Raw genomic sequence first — 21,435 nt, forward strand, 5'->3', positions numbered from 1 at the left:
GAAGTTATCAAGAGGCTCCTTGTGCCTGGAATGTGAAAGATGCCTATGAAAACAACAGAAAGCTACTAATTTAATCATATCTTTGATGGATTAGAGCAGTGGTTCTCAACCTTCCTAATGCCAGGGTGTATTTTCATTGTAACAAAGGTGTCTTGACCCACAGGTTGAGAACCGCTGGATTAGAGCAATGCATTTGAACTTTAGGGTTTTTTAATTCCTTTAAAATGTTAATCTTTCAAAGCCCTTCACAATTGCCATTTAAACTCTTGAAGCTTTATATTTGTGTAGGTAGAAAGGTTTCTGCTAATGTGTTGGAAAGAATGTAGTGTATATTTTGCTGCCTCACTTTCCTCCTAAGTAAGCCTTAGCTTCCCAAAGGAGAATACTTCTTCAACATGAGGCTTGGGCATTGGTCACAGTTGTAGTTCTGCAGAAACATCAGTTCTGCAGAGCAATAAGGCTGAATACAAAAATAAATCTGGAACAATTCTCTGAGTAAATCTGGAACAAATTTCTGAGTACTCAATTTTATTGAGTAAAAACAATTCTAATATTAAAGGTATTTTTAACTGTTAATATTCAACTATTGAAGATAACAGGAAATATGGTTATGTTACTGAGTATGTAAATATCAAGACTTGTAAGAGAAGTACATGGAAGATAGGGTCAGCAGAACTGGAATCTAGAAAGGCAGTGTGTGCCCCAGGGGCATCCTACCAGATGCAGCCACTTACTAAGGTTTTACCTGCTATCAACTAGGGCAAAAGATGTGATGGTTAGAAGAGAGTGCTGGCAAATGTCTTAGTCACATGAGGATGAGTACCATTGTCTCCTAATTAGTAAAAGTATTGAGTATCAAAAGAGAAGTTAGTGACAGCCTGAGAATTAGAAAATCATCGAATTTTAGAGCTTAGACTCTATCCAACCCTAATGTTTTGCAGATAAGAGTACTGTTGGCTTAGAAGAGTGTGATGACATGTTACAGTTTATTCAAGAAGTGAATTCTCAGATCTAAGGTCCAGCACTGCAGTTCTCTGCCACCTTCCCCATTCTCGCTGATGTTTCCTTGAGAGAATAAGCTTTTCTCCAAATCATTTACCTGTAATGAAATGTATGATTGCATAAATATGTCCAGTAAATCAGGGCCATCATGCTTTTCTTCCTATTCTTCAGCAATACCAAATAAGATTATAGAAAGTGGAAAGTTGTAACTAAATCCCGCAGTGGTAGAGGCATCTCTGTATAATACTTTGGGCCTGTTAGAAAATCAGATGGGCAATTTGAGTAACTCTTCAAGTGACAATGCCAAGCAGAACCTAATATAGCTTGATGTTTTTCCAGCAGATTATGTTGCATTTCTGGAAAAGTGCTGGGAGATTTTTTTTTTTTTTTTGACAGCGATGAGATATATATAGACAGAAGAAAATAAGATATATATGAGAGAGCAATAAGATGAGAGATGAAATGCTTATTTTTATATACATACATGTATATATGATTACGTTCTTATGAGTATATATATGAAAATATAAATCACAGCTTTGGAGTACATTATGATTTGCCTATACAGGTTAGGATTCTACTATGAATAGGAAAGGTATGACTAAGACTCCTAGCATCAGTCTAAAAGGGTTACGTGTTCTCTTGCACTTTCTCTTGTAATCACTTACAGAATCATGATCTAGAAAAAATTCCAAACTTTCTTTTAACCTTTGAATTTTCACTTATAATTTTCTAGAAGCAACGTAGAGAAGAAGAATCTTTTTTTTTTTTTTTAATTGAAGTTAAGATTAACGTTTAAATTCTACTCTGCTGTTCATTAGCTGGATGACTTTTTGAGCCTTGTTCCCAAATCTGTAAAATAGGATAATGATAACAAAAATACTTTAACTCTCATAAGGAGACTATGGGGTTTAGAATGCTAAAAATACATATGAAAGCTGTCACAGATTTTACATAAATATGAATGTTTTCATTTTTTCTTATAATATATTCCATAAATTTATTAAGTAATATTAACATTTACCTGGAAACTTTCTTTTTAAAATAGCCATTTATTCTGATGTTACTCTACTGTTGAAGTCCTAGGATCTGAGTGAAAATGAGATTATTTGTCTTATTATGCTGTTTATTATTTCATAGACTTGAATCATATATACCCTCAGATCTTTTATGTATGAATGTTCATTTTTGAGCTCTGCCTTCTTCCTACAGTCTTCCAACTGTTCATTTTTTATTCCTGTCACCAAACTTGTCAGTCTTATTAATGTCATTTTTGACGTGCAACAACTGCAACCATTTTTATAAAAATAAAATAATACTGCAAAAAGACAGTTAGTTTCCCTTTTTTCTACTTATTTCCATATCATTTCCAGAATCTTATTGACCTTCATACCTGCAGTAGCACTTTGAGCTAGTAGGCTCAGAGTATATCCCATTGTAATTCTTGGTAAACACAACATCCTACAATTTGGATTGCCTTTTACCTGTGTGATGTCATATTTAGCCTTTTGAAGCTTATCGTTCACTTTTCTGCAAATTTGGTCTTTAAAATGATTCATGGTTTATTTAGGCTTTTTTTTTTTTAAGTGTACACCCCATCACTTCTTCAAAGAATTTATAGCAACTCTTCTTATAATGCCTCTTAGTTGGGAATTTGGTAATGTTAAAATTTTACTGTTTACCAGCCCTTGTTGGGGTTTAGCTGCTATCACCTATAGTCCTTCATTCATTAACGAGACAATTTATGAAACTCACATATGCCAGATACTGTATTAAATGCATAAATACCAAGGGGACCAAGACAAATAAGACATAAGTACTTTTGTAATTTGTCTTCCAATAAGGGAAGATAAGCCACAGACCAACTGTCTGAGTCTGTTTTGTGCTGCCATAACAGAATACTTCAGACTAGGTAATTCATAATGAACAGAAATTTATTGGCTCACTATTCTATCCTGTTTCCCCGAAAATAAGACATCCTCTGAAAATAAGACCTACATACAGGAAAGATAAGACGTCCCCTGAAAATAAGGCCTAGTGCATCTTTGGGAGCACACCTTAAAATAAGACACTGTCTTATTTTTGGGGAAACGGGGTAGAAGCTGGGAAGCCCAAGATCAAGGGAGTAGCGAATAACCTTCTTGCTGCACCATTTTGTGACTGAAAAGCACGTAAGAACAAGAAAGCAAAGGTCAAACTTGGCCTTTCACTATGAATCTGATTCCACATAAATGGCCTGAATCCCTTGATGAAGGGCAGAGCCCTCCTGACCTAATCACCTCTTAATGGTTCTACCTCTTACTACTGTCAAAATGGCTATTAAATTTCAACATGAATTTCGGGGGGTGGGGGGGGATTTAAACCATAGCATCAACATATATGTTAACAAAATACTAGACATAAAACAGATTATGGTGGTGAAGAGTGACTGGAGGGCCACTTCAGATGGCATGATAATGGAGGACTTCTGTGAGGAGATGACATCTAAGCCTTGATGTGAATGGCAAGAAAGAAGTCACAGAATGAATTTCCAGATGAAACTGTGCATAGCAGTCCTAATGCAGGAGCAAACCTGATATAGGAACAAGAAAGCCAATGTAAAAGGAGATTCCTAAAGGAAGTTAGCAAAAGAGAGGTAGACAGAGGCCTGTCTGTCACAGGGTAATATAGGATAGGCCAGGGAATGAATTTAGGTTTTATAATAGTTTCATAAAAAAAAACCCATAATATTCTTAGCAGGGGCAGTATATGGTGTGAATAATGGTAACCTTGATATAATGTGATAAAAGTGAGATTCATGCAAAATAGGTCACATTATTGTAAGGGGAGTACAATAACAACCAAAAAGAATCCATTTAGCTGTTGATGAGAAATATTCTGATTTGTGGCAGGAGGAGACTTCTTGGACAGTGACAGTGATTCCTGGATTTTCCAGGGTTTTTTTGGTACCTATTTTGTCTGATCAAGGAAGAAAATCTAGAATTTAAAGAATGCGGGAGTGGTCAACAGGGGTAGATACTATCAAGAAGTTGAAACATTTATATCCTCTTCTTCACTGTAAAACTTCTTAACCTTATTATCCTTCTGTCATTTCATCTGCCATCCAGTTCAATTCAATACAAATTAAATTGTCTTCTGACTTCATCAGGTCAAGATCATCAAAATCTTCTCTGTTATCAAATCAAATGGTTGCTTTTCTTTCTTCACCCTTCTCAACTTAATAAAGTTAAAAACATCAGCAATGAGTTTTCATAGACATTTCTCCAAAAAAGATAGACAAAAGGCAAAAAAGTACATTAAAAAGATGCACAATGTCAGTGGTCATTAGAGAAATCAAAGCAAAACCACAATGACATACTACGTCATATCTACTAAGATAGCTAGAATTAAAAAGATAGACAACAAGTCTTGATGAAGATGTAGGGAAATTGGAGCCCTCATAAATCATTGGTGGGAATACAAAATGGTACACCTGTTTTGGAAAAGAGTTTGGTGATTTTTAAAAAAATGTTTATTATAGATGTACCATGTGACCCAGCAATTCCACTTCTGCGTATGTAGCCAAGAGAATTGAAAGCATGTGTCCATACAAACACACACAAATATTCATTCTGTTATTACTCAAAATAGTCCCAAAGTAAAAACAAACCAGATGTTCATCAATTAATGAATGGACCAGTAAAACCTGGTATATTCATTAAATGGAATATTATTCAGCTGTAAAAAGGAAAGATGTTCTGACACATACCACATGGATCAATTTTGAAAAAAGTTTCCTGATAGAAATTATACACAAAGGCCACATATTGTATGATTCCATTTACATGAAATGTCCAGAATAGTCAAATCTATGGAGATAGTTGCAAGGGTCTAGAGGGAGGAGAAAATATAGAGTGGCTGCTAATGAGTAAAAACATTTTGGGGTTTGTTTGTTTTGCAGTAATTAAAACTTCTCAAACTAAGTAGTGGTTATGGATGCACACTTCCATGAGTATTAATATATAATGGTAAAAGGGTTAGTTCAGCAAGATATTGTAACAATTTTAAATTGTTAAAAAGGGTTAGTTCAGCAAGATATTGTAACAATTTTAAATATATGTACACACAACACCATATTTGCATAGGAAGCAAATATTATATCTAAAGGAAGAGATAGATATAATAATAGGGGATTTCAGATCAATTCAATACCCTGTTTTCAGCAATGGACAGACCATCGAATCTGGAAATCAACAAAGAAACATCAGATTTAAATTGCATTCCAGACCAAATAGACCTAATAGACATTTACAAAACATTTTACCCAACAGTTGCAGAATACACAGTCTTCTCAATAACACATGTAACTTTCTCTGAGAGAGATTGTATGGTAGGCCACAAAACAAGTCTGAATAAACTTTAAAATATTAAAATTGTATCAGGTATCTTTTCAGGCCACAATGGAACAAAACTAGAAATCAATAACAGAAGGAACTTTGGAAATTAAGTAACCAGAATGCCTAGTGGATCAATGAAAAAATTTAAAAGGAAATTTAAAAATTTCTTGAGACAACTGAAAATGAAAACACAACACACCAAAACCTGATAGGACACATCAAAAGCAGCTCTAAGAGGGAAAAAAGTAGGAAGATCTTAGATAAACAACCTATTGTTGCACCTCAAGAAATAAGAAAACGAGAAGAAACTAAAGCCAAAATTAGTAGAAGGAAATAGATTAAGATCAAAGCAGAAATAAACAGGACAGAGACTAAAAAAAAAAAAAAAATTACAAAAGATGGAATAAACAAAGAGTTGAGTTTTTTAAAAGACAAAATCAATAAACCTTTAGGTATACTAAGGGAAAAAAAGAGAAGTGACTCAAATAAAACCAGAGATGGAAAGTGAGACATTATAACAGATTCCATGGAAACCCAAAGAATCATAAGAAACTATAATGAGACTACTAAGACTAACTATATGCCAACAAATTACAAAACTGAAAGGAAATGGATAACTTCCCAGACACTTGCAGCCTACCAAAATTGAATCATGAAGAAATAGAAAACCTGAACAAACCAATGATGAATAACAAGATTAAATCAGTAATCAAAATTCTGCCATCAAAGTAAATCCTAGAATTTAATGGCTTCATTGCTGAATTTCACCAAAGATTTAAACAACTAATACATCTTTCAAAAAAAATTGAAGAAGAGGGAATTCTTCCAAAATCATTTGACAAGGCTAGCATTAACTAACAGATTCAAGGGAAAATATAATCATTTTAATAGCTACAGGAAAAGCTTTTGATAAAATTTAATATCCCTTTTATAAAACTCCCAAGAATTAGACATAGAAGGAACGTATTTTAACACAACAAAGGTCATATTTGACAGACTCATAACTAGCATCATACTGAATGGGGTAAAGTTTAAACTCTCTAAGATCTGAAACAAGACAAGGATGCCTGTTTGTACCATTCCCACTCCACACAGCACTGGAAGTTCTAGCTAGAGCAATTAGGCAAGAGAAGGAAATAATGCGAATTCAAATTGGAAAAGAGGAAATCAAATTGTTCCTGTTTTCAAACTCTGAAGACTCTACCAAAAAAAACCTGTTAAAACTAATAAAGAAATTCAGTGAAGTTGCAGGATAAACCAACATTAAAAAGTCAGTAGCATATCTAGATGCCAGTAGCAAACTATCAGAAAAGAAATCCAGGAAGCAATTCCATTTAAAATAACTGCAAAAACAAACAAACAAGAAGATACCTAGGAATAAATGTAATGAAGAGTTGAAAGGTCTCTATGATAAAAACTACAAAACATTGATGAAAGGAATTAAAGAGGACACAAATGGAAATATATCCTATGTTTATAGATTGGAAGAATCAATATTGTTAAAATATCCCTATAGGTTGAGCATCCCTAATCCCAAAAATCTGAAATTCAAAATGCTCTAAAATCCAAAACTTTGTAGCTTTGACATAATTCTACAAGTGAAAAATGCCACACCTGACCTCCTGTGATAGGTCACAGTCAAAATGCATTCAAAACCTTGGTTTATGCACAAAATTATTTAAAATGTTGTATAAAGTAAGCTGCAGGTTATGTGCATGAGGTTTATATGAAACATAAATCTCATATTTAAATTTCAGTCCCATCTTCTAGATACCTTATTATGTATATGCAAATATTTCAAAATCTGAAAAAATCTGAAATACTTCTGGTTCCGGGAATTTCAGGTAAGGTCTGTTCAACCTATACTATCCAAATTGATTTGTAGATGCCATGCAATGTCTATCAGAATACCAATGACATTCTTTACAGAAATAGGAAAAACAATCTGAAAACATGTATGGAACCACAGAAGACCCTAAATAGTCAAAACAATTTTGAGGAAAAAAGAATGAAACTGGAGGCATGACACTGACTTCAAGATATACTACAAAGCTATAGTAACCAAAACAGCATGGTACCCGTGTGACAAGAGCTATATAGATGAATGGGATAAAACAAAGAATAATACAGAAATAAATTCACACACTGATTTTCAACACAAACACCAAGAGCACACATTGGGGAAAGGATAGTGTCTTCAATAAGCAATACTAGGAAAACTGGATATCCACAAGCAGATGAATGAAACTCTATCTCTCCCAGTGTACAAATCAACTCAAAATGAATTAAAGATTTCAATATCAGACCTGAAGTGATAGAAGTAGTAGAAGAAAATATAGGGTAAATGCTTCATGACATTGGTCTGAGCAAGGATTTTTTGGATAAGCACAAGCAACAAAAGCAAAAATAGACAAATGGGGTTATATCAAAGTAAAAAATTTCCACATAGCAAAGGAAGCAATCAACAAAGTGAAGAGAGAACCTACATGGAAGAAAATATTTGCAAACTATGTATCTGTGAAAGGGTTAATATCTAGATTCAGAAAGACAACTCAATAGAAAAAAAAAAACTGATTAAACAGTGGCCAAAATACTTGGTTAGACATTTCTCAAAAGAAAGCTTACAAATGGCTATAGGAATATGAAAAAATGCTCAAGATCACTAATCAGGGAAATGCAGATCGAAACTCCAGTGAGATATCACCTCACCCCAATTAAAATGACTGTTATCAAAAAGACAAAAATAACAAATGTTGGTGTGGAGAAAGGAGAACTCTTACATGCTGTTGGTGGCAATGTATCAATAAATTAGTACAGCCATTGTGGAAAATGATAGAGAAATTCCACAAAAACTTAAAAGTTGAACTGATAAAATATGGTATGTATACAAAATGGAATACTTACTATTCAGCCATAAAAATGAATAAAATCTTGTCATTTACTACAACATACATAAACCTGGTGGAATGTATAAGCCTGGCACAGAAAGACAAATGCCACATGATCTCACCAATATGTGGCATCTAAAAAAGTTGATCTTGTATAGTAGCAGTTACCAGAGGCAGGGAAGGGGAGGGCAAGCAGGGGAGAGATTTGTGAACTGGTACAAAGGGATAGTTAGATAGGCTTCTGTTGCATAGTAGGGTGACTGTGGTTAACAGTATTGTATTGTATATTTCAGAATAGCTGGAGGCTAGCTAGAGGACAGAGGGTTTGGAATGTTCTTACCACAAAGAAATGTAAGTGATAAGGTGACATATATATTAAATACTCTAATTTTATCATTGTATAATGTATACAGTTATTAAAACATCACCCTGTACCCCATAAATATGTACAGTTATTATGTTGTTAATTAAAAACAAAATAAAAATAAATAGGTGACTTATTTTGAAAGCTGTTATTTTCTATATGCCATGAACAACAAGTTCAATAATATAATGGATATACTATTATATAATGTATATAAATAGATGCATAATAAAATTTAGGAAAAAGAAGAAGGAAAATTATTCTATAGATAGTAATACCTATTGCAGAACTTTAAATAAGAGTATGGAATTCTCATGGAGATATTAAAAAAAAAAACTTTAAAGTGTAGAAAGTGACCTAAGTACATGTATTAGGAGGTAATATGTAATATGGATACTGCTTCTAATCAATGGGGATGGTATAGATTATCTATTAAATGGTGGTGGTCCGCACAAGCTTTATCCATGAATAGCTTTGGGTAGGAATTAATGCTGGTAAGCTTAAGCAGAGGGAGAATTTATAGGAAAAAAATATTGGGCAGCTCAGAGGCAATAGACAGCCAAGCTCAGAAGATGACAGAATCAAAGGATTCTAAAATCTGGAACACAGCCTGCCTTGGGCCCCAGGAATTAGATGGTTAGGATGACACAATCTGCTGTTGCTGTACAGAAGTCTAGACCCCACCACTGCCATTGACTAAACTCAGTAATAGTCCCTGTGTATTTAGGAATAGTCCATCCCCTCCACTCAGAGGTACAGGAAAGCTTCAGGTGCAGAGCCTAGGTCATCAGCCTGTATCCCTCTTGTGGGGGACAGGAAAAGGATATTTTCTCTCCTTTAGCTTCTGTGGTGGGAGGTAGAAGACTGCAGCATCTCCCCAGGTAGGATGGTGTCCACTTGCTGGGGAAGTAAAACTGACAGATTTCCACAAACATTAGAATGGCTAAAATTATAACCATACTTTATGTTATAAATCAAAATAAATTCTATGTGGGTTCAGAATTGAAATGTAAAACTTGAGATCGTAAAAGTACTTGATGAAAATATGCATGAATATTTATGTAATTTTGATTTGGGAAAGTTGATAGCCATGATCTAAAAATCAGAGAGCCATTAAAAATATTGGTAGAGAATATTAAAGGGAATCATGGTCTGTTAAGTTAAAAAAGTTTTTTTTTAATGTAACATAGATATAATTATATTTTTACAGTAGGATCACTTCTTTATATATATTCTTTTAAGGAATACATATAGATATATATTCTTATATACAAACCCTTTATTTCTCCCTAAAAGGATTAGAATGGCACATATCAGAATACTACCAGTGGGTATCTCTGGATGATGACGCTAAAGAGATTATTTTTCTTTCCTTTCCTCCCTATGTTGAAGATTTTCTTTTCTTAAAGCTGTTTTTTTTTTTTTGTCTTAAATTTGATATGTGAATGGTTTGGTTGGTTGATTTGTTCTCCATAGATAAATTTTATGGTAAACATTATAAAAGTGAAAGAAAACTTTAAAGAGCAGGTAATGAGGCAATTGTGTATTAACATTCCCACCTGTATTTTATACAAATGATGGTAACGTGGCAGTTGGAACTTGCTTCATCTGGTGGCCCCTCTGAAATTAAAACTAAATACTAGATGATGACTCTAAGAATGTCCCCCCCATCATAATGTTTCTGTTAACTTCCCATGGTTTTTTTTGAATTGATTTGTTTTATTTTGTCTTGTTTTTAAGAGAACCCATCTGTTTGACTAGGAACTCACTAGTTTGTATTCAGGGTATTGGTGTCTAAGGGGAAGCCAGATGCAGAGACTCTGGAGATACTTGGTATGGTCTACATTGCATCATTGTGTGCTCTTAACTACAAAATATGAGTTGCCTCAACATTTCCCAATCTGGCATCCCTTAGATTCCTGGTGTCTTCCCTCTTTGGATTTGTATCTCAGGAAAGGGTGTTCAGCATCTATTTGACATAAGAGAGTTCTTCCTAGGTAAAGGTGAGTCACACGCAGACTTCTCACAGAAGCCTTGATGGTAAAGGATAAAGGGAGACCCTTCATCTTCCAGAAAGACTTGATTGTTGACACATCCCAGGAGCAAACCAACAGATCTAGGGACAGCAAAGAAAGAAAGAGCATAAAAATGGCCGCTTGTTCCCTTCCTTGCCACTCAGTTGCTTTTCTTTCTTGTACAAGAAAAAGAAATTCATCTGGCTGTGAATTTCGTTTCCTCAGTGCCATTAGCCTGTAAGACGATGTGAATCACTAAATGTGGTCTTGCCAGGATTTTCTTGTTGAACTGGTCATAGTCTAAGAGTTCTTCATATGAAAAAAGAAAAACCCTTTTCTTATGCTCACTTTAGTGATGGGCCTCATCGAACATTGCTGTCATGTTCATTTCTCACCATAAATATCATGACTCTGAATTTCTGCTAAGTTTCAGAGCATCTGTGCCTTTGTAGTTCATGGGAACTCCATTGCTCTAGACTGGAATTAAACTGGTATGCAATTGTTCAGTGTATTAGATGGCTTATTTTTACTGTTTTCATCCTAGTGATTTTGCAAGGTGAGTATAAAACAGCATGGGCCAATGTGTATTTTTTGAGCTAAACATTTCATGGTAGCTTTTTCCCCTTAAATTTGTTTTGGTGACTTGAAGCAGATAGTAGCTAGACAGAAGAAGCAATATATTCCTTTTCTTTGGCAGAAATTAAAAATTATTCTTACCCTGGTGTCCTTGGCATTATATTAATAGTATGAGGTTCTGTTCATTGGTCATGGAACCTGATGATACTATGGTGTGGGCAGTGTAAAACGTGCACACAGTGGTTAGGAATGGGGAATTGGCAGGAGCTGCGGTGTTGAGGCACAGTCCCTTCCCTCTCTACAGGAGGTCCAGACAAGGAGGTGTAATTGCAGTGATGAGAGGGACACATATGGCCAGGAAGGCTGTGATCTGAGTGATGACGGCAGCTGAACGCATGATCCCCTTCCTGTTTAGAGATCCTCCGTCACATCTGGGTACAGTGAAACTCACACCAGTACTTTTCTTGTCTCTTTGCAGGAGCCGCCTATTGCCAGTTCATGGACATGCTCTTTCCAGGCTGCATTAGTTTGAAGAAAGTAAAATTTCAGGCAAAGTTGGAACATGAGTATATTCACAATTTTAAACTTCTGCAAGCATCATTTAAGCGAATGAATGTTGATAAGGTAGGAGACTCACTTTTACCTCCCTAAAATACATTGTCTTTCTTTAAAATTGTTTTTGTGCAGGAATCCAAAAAGCTAGAAGTATATTGATGGAATACATAGTAATAGCTCAGTAGTAGGTCAGAGACTGTACACAGCTTAAAGCATCAACCCTAACTTCCCATATTTCTACAAGGTTTTTATTTCAGGATGTTTTCTAAATTTGTAGCCATTGGATGAAAAACTCTCAACAGGGATCACAAATGTTCAAATGTTGTTATTATATTTTAGCATTGCGGATGAGAAACGTCTTTGTTTACCAGATGCCACTGTAGTTCTTTGTGTATTTTTTTTCCCTTTGGAGAATTCCATTTTATGCAGATACAGCATGGATTTCAACGATAGCTTCATGACTTGAGCAAGTTATTTAGATTTTTTGAGACTGAATTTACCCATCATAAAATGGGACTAAAGCCCCCTTACTCATGGTGACGAAGTTGAACTGAGAGAAAATATCCATCATAGGGTGTGCACTCAGATTCTCACAATCCAGAATCACCTTTTATTCCTCCTTGGAATTATTATAATTTTGCCCTAGAGTAATATGTGTACAAATGGAGTGAGGTCTGGAGTTCTTTTCCCCTCAATAAGAGACTATTGCTAAAACCCACCAAGTCTCTTTCTGCATGTCTAGTGCTATTCAAATGTCTGAATAGCACTAAGCCTGCAGAATGTATTCCTTGTTTAGGATATGTCTCTTAGCATGAATAAGCCTGGAAAGAGATGAATTTTGAATACGAGAAAAGAGACAAACCAGCAGGAGAGAAATGGAAAACTTTTATTTGCATAAATAGTAGTAATAAATAAGCTATGGAAATAAAAATGTTGGGTTATAAGAGGTACAAGTTAAAAGAAAGAAAAATATGATAACCTATATTTTAAGTTGCTGCATTTAATATCTTCCAAAATAAAGGCATTATTATCAAAGTAATAATAATGAAAATCTTGGCTTTTTATTTCCTCAGAGTTTTTATTTCAAAACACATTCTTTTTACCACCTTAAGCCTTTGAATTCTTTCCAACTGTAAGTCCTTTGCTATGGTTAATTTCCAATGATCTATTTCCATATATGTTCAAAAACAAGAGCCATATTGGAGGGTATTCATTTCTCTATACATACTCCTAGATTGAAAAGAAAAACACCTTTGCATGGTTTTATTGATGGAAGTTGCTATGCCTCAGATTGGTGGGCTACAAATCTCTAGAAGTATACACACACAAAATGGGTGAGCAGTTAAAAATGTCACCATGGAAAGGGTCTGGCCTAGATGACCCTTAGCTTCTCTAGCTTTAGTGTGCTGTGATCTGATCAGAAGTCCTGAGAGACAGTGTTTAGTACCCTCATTCATGGTTGTCATACCCTAATGATGTGATGGAAGGTTCTGGGCAAAGCTTTGCTTGACACCTCAGATTTGAATTTATGCCTCTGAAATTTTCATTTCAACAGGGAATACAAAATTAAGTCAACAGAAATAAAATGCCTCTTTTAACAGCTAATATACCATCATCATCTAGAACAGTGGTTCTCAACCTTCCTACTGCTGCAATTTCATTGTTACAAAGGGATCACAACCCACAGGTTGAGAGCAGCTGATCTAGAACTATTTATAAATTTTTACATGTGTGGTGTCTAGCAATAGACAAAATACAGTTATATGTTAATTCAAGGGCCCTGTGTTCTCAGAACCCACTAAGAAGTCACTTTCTAACGATCAGTATCAACATAAACAAAAACTTGAAACTCAGAAGACCTGGAAGTAAATAAAGCGTACAATGAGAAGTCACAGAAGTGCGCGTATTGCAGGATTCTTCCTCGTGAGCAGACTTCACTGGAGCTGAGGGAAGTGAGAGCAGAGAAGTATCAACTCTGAGATCTGTTACCAGAAGAGGCTTCATGGAAAATGTGGTCTCCGCCAAAAGTTTGCTTCTCTTTGTTTTGTTCTGTACTTAGTTTAGTTTTTATTTTTAGCTACATAAAAAACTTTTGTGAGGAAAAACATATTTCTCATGATTTAATTTAATGGATGGCCAGATATGTTTCAGTTGATTTTTTTCTTCCAGGTTGTCATCAATATGTAAGATCTTTCCACATTTTTTGAAGTGACCCTATTGATACATTTTAGGACATCAGGGATCACACAGCTCCTCAAGTGGCAAAGCCTTGCTGAAAGTTTAATTTCTGCAGCTTCTGTTCCCACAGCAAAGTCATGTGCTTAATGATTCACGTGCCCACACACTCACATGCCAGTCAGACTCACGCCCGAGCTTTGTAACTCTCTTGTAGTTCACATTCACCCAGTGTTTCCACCCAGAGACAGAGAGCATAAGAATCCAGGAATGCTACACTGTGGATAGGTTAGGTACCTTTCCATCTCCCTTCAAAAAATAGTGGCCCACTGAGTTAAATTTAAGAGTTGAAACATATTTTTTCCTTGCCCTAATTCCAAAGGTTCCTGTAAAACCTGTGTAGGGAATATTGCTTGACTCATACCCTGTGAAAGGCTGAGATTCATGTCTTGGAAGTTGGGGTGACTGCTGTGTACCTCCTCCTCCTCTGTGCTCCCGACAGCCCCTTAGTCAGCCTCCATTTCTTTTCCTCTCTACTCCCTGGCACCAAGCTGTGTTTTTGGATAACCCGTGAATTACTGGGCCCTATATCATGGTTAGTCATTTTCGTATTTGTCTCTATATATTATAAATAAGCTCCAGGAAAGCTCATTTTGTTTCATGTGAACATTAAATTAGTATCTATTTTCATTTATTTAAATCTTATTCCTCTGTGCTCTCTAGTAGCTTTAATCTTTATAAGAGTTTATCCCAACACAACTGGGACAAGTGTTAACAAAAAAATAAGAAAAGTTCATTAATCTTGAAACAGTACAACATCCCAGACCTCTGTTTTTGTGGGGAGATGCTTTGACAAAAATATACAGTGAAAGAAACCAGTCCCTCTTGTCAGCTAGGGGTATTCCTTCTTTTGTCTGTTTACTCATAAGTATTAAATATTTCAAGATAACCAACAGTGATGTTTTGATTTAGTTCTTCTTTGATATAATGAAAAATTATATTCTAAAAAAAATTTATATTCTAGAATATAGCTGGGTAAGCAGCTAGGGGAGAGGTCAGTGGTCACGATTGGAGGCATATAGGAAATAGTTATATTTAGGGAAATAGTTCAAACACAAACATGAGGCTCATAACTCACACAGTGATTTTATATCGCAGGTAATTCCGGTGGAGAAGCTAGTGAAAGGACGTTTCCAAGACAACCTGGATTTTATTCAGTGGTTTAAGAAGTTCTATGATGCTAACTACGATGGGAAGGAGTATGATCCCGTAGAGGCGCGACAAGGGCAAGATGCAATTCCTCCCCCCGACCCTGGTGAACAGATCTTCAACCTGCCAAAAAAGTCTCACCATGCAAACTCCCCCACAGCAGGTATTGTCGCGATGAAATCACCAAGTCACTTTCATTTTAGAAGATCACTTAGGCCTTCCTGTGCTTTGCAGTGTGATGGATCCTTCCCAGCAGTCAATATTTTAATGCCTTTGAATGGTTTTGATTGTTTTCTGTTTAACCACATTTAATCTTCCTATGATACATTTGCTCATTGATCTAACAATCTTGATTTAAATATTAAAAAGGTAGACTTATTCACGTTCTGTCACTGAAGGTGGGTGTTAATACTCCAGAGATAGTTTTTTTCCCCTTCTAGTTTTCCTGAGAAATTTGAAATAGTCTTAAGTTTTGACTGAAGTATGGTTACTGCTTAATTGCTGGCAGTACAGACCAGAATATTAACTAAATTCTGCTGTTAAATCTGGATCACCATCTATAGTCATCCATAGGAAATTCATGAACTGTACATCCTATCTCCTTTATAGGCAGTGCCAGTTTTAATGTAATAATATTCAGCAGTACACCTTTTATCCAACTTTGTCCAAAAGTGAAGTCATTGAGGACAATTACCTGGAACTTTAGAACTTTTTAAACTTTCCTGATTAAAAAATCTTTCTAAAATATGTTACAAACATCCCTGCTATAAAAAGCCGAGTTTACCAAGCAGAATGTGTTCTTGTAAAAATGGGGTTATTATAAACACCAGTCAAGTACCGGTCAGTTAAACAACGAAATCTTCAGAAATCATGTTTCCATCCCATATGTGGAACCCAGTGTTTGTACTTGTTAAATCAGTACTTTTAATTCTGTAAATGATACACATTTCTTATTCATGTTCAATACCAGTAATGGATGAATACTGGGTAAAAGGGAGATTCAGTCATGACTTCTTGGCTTGTCTCAAGCATCTAGAAGGATTGAGAGTAATGCTGAAGAGTTGGAAGAAAATCAGACTTGGGAAGAAATCATAAGTTTATTATGAACTCATTCAGTTTGAGATTGCTTTGCAATATTTAAGAACAGATCTAAATAGGCAACTTGTGTGTATACGGGGGGTGCCCATGTGTGTCTGGTGCTCAAAGGGGTGTATGTAGGCTAGAGGGAAACATTTGTGAGTCTTCCGTACATCCAAGTTTGAAAACTGGAAGTGAATACTGAACGATAAGAGGGAAGTGCCTTGAAGAACTCTACATGTAGCGTTTGAGTGGAAGAGGAAGGGCTTGCGTAGGAAGCAGGGAAGATGTCAGAAAGATTGACAGAAATGAGGCAGTGGTCTGTCAGGGAAGCAGGCAAAAGGGAGAGCGAATGGTCAACAGTGCCTAAATCTGCTGAGAAGTCAATAAAATGTGGCCTGGGAGAATCCACTGGATTTTTCAACTTGAGTGATTCCTCCCTTCTGTGGAACAGTGAGAACAGGAATGGGTTTAGGGATGAGTTGGAGGAAGGAAATGGAGGCAGTGTAACAGTCTAACTTTGGAGTCATAGAACGGGTGAGTCTGTGTAGAACAAAGAAGACTAATCACGGCTCTTTGGGGGAAAGAAGGAAGAGGAAGCTGAGAAAAAGATGAACATCAGGAAGAAACCCAGGGAAGCACCGCCTCAGAGAACAAACAGTAGGAAATTTCTAGAAAGAGGAGTCGCCAGCAGTGCCAAGTATTAATTGTGGAGATATCACATAGGGTGAAGCCTGAAAAATAGGCCAAAGAAACCTGACTCCTAACAAGTGATTAATAGTCCTCCAGAGAATTGGTCCATTAAAATGCTGAGTATATAAGTCTAGATTGTGGTATGTGGAGTGTGGAGTAGAGGCAGGAAGAGCAGATTCAACCTTTAACAAATTTGTCAGGAAAAAATTTGAAGAAAATAAAAAATGTTTGGTGTAAGAAAGTGAGGGGATGGCATTCTTACGGATCTAGTTTTGTTTGCTTTTAGAATAAGGCAAAATGAGCAAGTTGTAAGGTAGGGAAAAGGTCCTTGGAGAAGGAATAAATGAAAATAGGAAAAAGAAGGGAATTAGTGGAACTTTATACTAAAGCTGGAGAGAGAAAAAATGAGATTCATGACATAGAGGGTTAGAAAGGAAAGGGGATATTTTTCTGAAGCTGAAGTGATGAAAGAGGTTAGGTAAAATTTAAGCCACAAGGAGTTTGGGAAGCAAACATTTATGGCCATTCTAATTGGCCCTCTACCAGCAACTTTCATCAGTCTAGATCTGAAGTGGGGAAGGACGACGATATATCCTCTACAGAGTCTGGGATTTGGGGGTACATGGAGTGCAAGGACAAGGAGGTGAGAAAATCAAGGGTGTCTGGTATTTTTCATCTTAATGTCCTTTTTTATAGCTGTGAATGATGCACAGATTGGTCTTGAAACTCAACTGCCATTTTTTCCAAGTTTTTAACAGCGAAATTGGATAGATCTCAGAATATTTTTCTTCCACAATCAAAACGTGTCCTTAGTCTTTGGTGGTTTTTTTTTGGACGTTGACACCAACATTCCACCTCCGCCAAACAGCACAGTCATTATGCTGCTTTGGCCTCATTTGCCAGGAATTCCCTCGTCTGTCTTTCACAAAAGCCACAAAGAAACTTGGCATTTTGATAGAACGTCTATGAACCTGAAAGAGAAATATATATTTTCCAGAGCTTAACCTCTCAGGTAACAAAGCTCAGCAAACTCATTAAAATCAACAGATAACAAATTTGGTTTTTAAGGTTCCTTAGGCAGTAATTCTGGAGACTGTGTTCCTGATACCCCAACCATGCTTACCTCATTGATCTTCATCAGGGAGAAAGGATATTTTGAGAAATCAAACCAGTGATTCCCTTTTAAATAAAATATGTTCTGAGTTCTGGGCATTTGGGGATAATAAAAATATACTGGGAGAAAAAAATATAGCAAGGTATACATCATATATAGAACATTATTGTTAAAAGGCATGATAGGAGGAAGGCTCCTATAAATACATTCAGACCTCATTTTTCTAGAGGTCATGTATTCACATACAGGGAATACAGCCAAGAAAATGTAAGCCAGAATGTCTTCTAAGAGTCAAAAGAAAGGTTATAAAATCTGTGCTATAAAATTTATACATTTTGTTCTATATTTGTGAGAAAGTTTCTAGGATACTTATCCACAGCCTATTTGCTCTTTCTTAACGTGGGGATTTGGCTTCTCAGTACATAACTCCTTAGGGCAAAGAGTACACAGGGACCAATAGAAAGTATAAATATCAGTAAGAGAAGAGCCAAACAATTTAGCGAAGCCTCACTAATGAGCCTAGTACTGGTCTTTATTGCGGAACCAGATAGCACCCTGCCTCTCAGTAGTCTTCAGTGCATGAATGACATCAGCATGCAGTTGTCGACACTATCATTGGTTGCTTATAGTTCGTAGAATTGTTATACTTCTCTGTTTGTACTGTAATAGTGACTCTGAATCATTTCCCACATGAATTCTATGTTTGCAATCTTCTAAACTGGTCTCCAGGCCTCCGGTCTGAAGCCACTCAAAGCAGTTCTCTTTATTCACCAGCCTGATTTTGTCCATCTAAAATTCGGGACAAATTAAAGTGCTTGATGAGGTGAGGGTCAGATCCTTGGGGAATTCACATTATTTCTATCATGTTTATCTTACAGTGGTGCTAGGTCAGTAACATTTAGTAGTAATTTCTGTTCCCATCTCTAAGACTTAGTTGTTTCTTAATTATTGGCATTAGTGGAAACAGGAGATGGTCCTCAATTACTTTTTCATTTTTGACTTTGGAATACTCCATTCATTTTGCAGTGAATCTCTCTCTCTCCCCAAATATTTTCTTAGGCTAATATTAATTGCACAGTAAAAATGGTAAGTGACTGCTACAAAACATTTTGTATGATGGAAGGACCAGATTGGCGTGGAGAGAGTGATCATGAAATGGATTATCACCATGACATTATTTAAAAGAGGACTCTGTCCACATTAGTAAGAAAAAAAAATTTGCTTTCACATCATACTAATACATAGCTATGTGCCAGAGATTGTTTGTTTATGTATAGAATGCATACACTCCACATCCTTAGTACATTCTGTTTTTTTGAGAGCATGCTAGATTTTTCTGCCATTTCAATACAAGTAAAAGCTTTTCTACTATGGATTCAGAGAAGCTGGAGCGTAGTTTGATTTCTGTGTGTAGTTGGGTAACTTACCTATACTGTAATGAGCTTTAGCATAAGCAGAGGCTTTCACATACAGTTGGATAGCTGCTTGGAAGTTTTATTGTCTATATTCTGAGGAGATGCATCCTGAATTGGTTTTGACCTAACAACCAAGAGGCATGTATTCAAATACATATTTGCATAATGTTAGATATCTATTAAGTACATAAATCATTGTGAATCATGATGTTTATAAATTCATTGCTAAGAGCCATATCTGCAACTCCAGATAGCTGTCTAGGGGGATCAGTTTTTATGTGTGAGCACTTACTAAATTTAAAAGGAGATTCAAAGTTATGGTTTCTATAGCAACTACATCTTAGACACATTGCAAATTCACATACATTCATATATTTAAATCAAACTCCTAAATACAAATATAGTGTGATAGATTTAGAGTTGCTATGGGAATTGAGTCTGAGCTTTCTCTTTTCCTTAAGGACGTCAGTGTTTGAGCCTTAAAATCAAATTAATAGGAATGCTAAAATAGTGTTCTCAAAAACGCGATAACCTAAGCATAATAGAATAAAGTATTTGAACAATCATAATTAAACCCCTAAATGTAGATTTAAATAAATTCTAAGACTTTTCAAAAACTACATTGAATATTTGAATATTCACACCCTCAATTACTTTTACTTTTATGTTTTCCAAGGCTATTCATACAATTATAAAAGGTGACAGTGTTTATTAATTTTTGTTTGGCAATGTGTGAACATTTGTTTAGCACCTGTAATCTAAGTAAGCATCACCTCTCACCTTTTTGGGGAAAGAAGAATTGCTTTTACTTTGTTTTTTTGTTTAGTTTTGTTTGTTAAAAGAGGCAGTTAAAATACAACAACAAGGACTGGTTTTTATCCTCAGCCTGATCTTGGCTTTCTGGCTGAGAATATGCTCTGTCTTGGTCAGTATACTATATGCAGTTAAAAACAATGTGTATTCTGCATTAGCTGGTAGTGTAATGTTTTTAAAATATTGATTATCAAAATGGTAGTGTTAATTGAATCCTCTGTTTTTGTGGATGTTTTTCGTGTCCAGTTCTAACAGTTCCTACAAAGAATGGGTTAAATTTTCTTGCATTGATTGTAGAATAATCCATTTCTCTCTTGAATTCTCTATATTTTTGTTTCCTGTATTTTAAGGCTATGTTATTAGGTGCATATATATTTGTGATTGTTCAGTCATCTTTTGAATTGACCTTTTTATTTTATGAGGTATTTCTCTTTATCTTTGGTAATACTTAATGTCTTATAAATCTTTTTTGTCTGATATTTATGTAGCCACTCCAGCTTTCTTTTTTTTTTTTTTTATTGTTGAGGATTCATCGAGGGTACAATAAGCCAGATTACACTGATTGCATTTGTTAGGTAAAGTCCCTCTTGCAATCATGTCTTGCCCCCAGAAGGTGTGGCACACACCAAGGCCCCACGCCTCTCCCTCCTTCCCTCTCTCTGCTTTTCCTTCCCCCCACCATGACCTTAATTGTCATTAATTGTCCTCATATCAAAATTGAGTACATAGGATTCATGCTTCTCCATTCTTGTGATGCTTTACTAAGAATAATGTCTTCCACGTCCATCCAGGTTAATAAGAAGGATGTAAAGTCTCCATTTTTTTAAATAGCTGAATAGTATTCCATGGTATACATGTACCACAGCTTGTTAATCCATTCCTGGGTTGGTGGGCATTTAGGCTGTTTCCACATTTTGGCGATTGTAAATTGAGATGCAGTGAACAGTCTAGTACAAGTGCCCTTATGATAAAAGGATTTTTTTCCTTCTGGATAGATGCCCAGTAATGGGATTGCAGGATCAAATGGGAGGTCTAACTTGAGTGCTTTGAGGTTTCTCCATACTTCCTTCCAGAAAGGTTGTACTAGTTTGCAGTCCCACCAGCAGTGTAAAAGTGTTTTCTTCTCTCCACATCCATGCCAGAATATGCAGTTTTGAGATTTT

The 21,435-nt window shown here is 35.7% G+C and overlaps 1 protein-coding gene across 7 annotated transcripts in view; it reads left to right on the forward strand.

Annotated features, from left to right (window-relative positions):
• Nucleotides 1-21,435, forward strand: part of MAPRE2 (microtubule associated protein RP/EB family member 2) — a 186,169-nt gene that overhangs the window by 115,716 nt on the left and 49,018 nt on the right. For all 7 annotated transcript variants that reach the window (XM_053571095.1, XM_053571092.1, XM_053571094.1 and 4 more), the window contains 2 exons: nucleotides 11,700-11,845; nucleotides 15,110-15,323. In XM_053571095.1, coding sequence (XP_053427070.1) covers nucleotides 11,700-11,845; nucleotides 15,110-15,323 — 360 coding nt within the window. The remainder of the gene's footprint in view (nucleotides 1-11,699; nucleotides 11,846-15,109; nucleotides 15,324-21,435) is intronic.

This window comes from Nycticebus coucang, chromosome 19, assembly GCF_027406575.1.
Source record: "Nycticebus coucang isolate mNycCou1 chromosome 19, mNycCou1.pri, whole genome shotgun sequence".
Taxonomy (NCBI): Eukaryota; Metazoa; Chordata; class Mammalia; order Primates; family Lorisidae; genus Nycticebus; species Nycticebus coucang.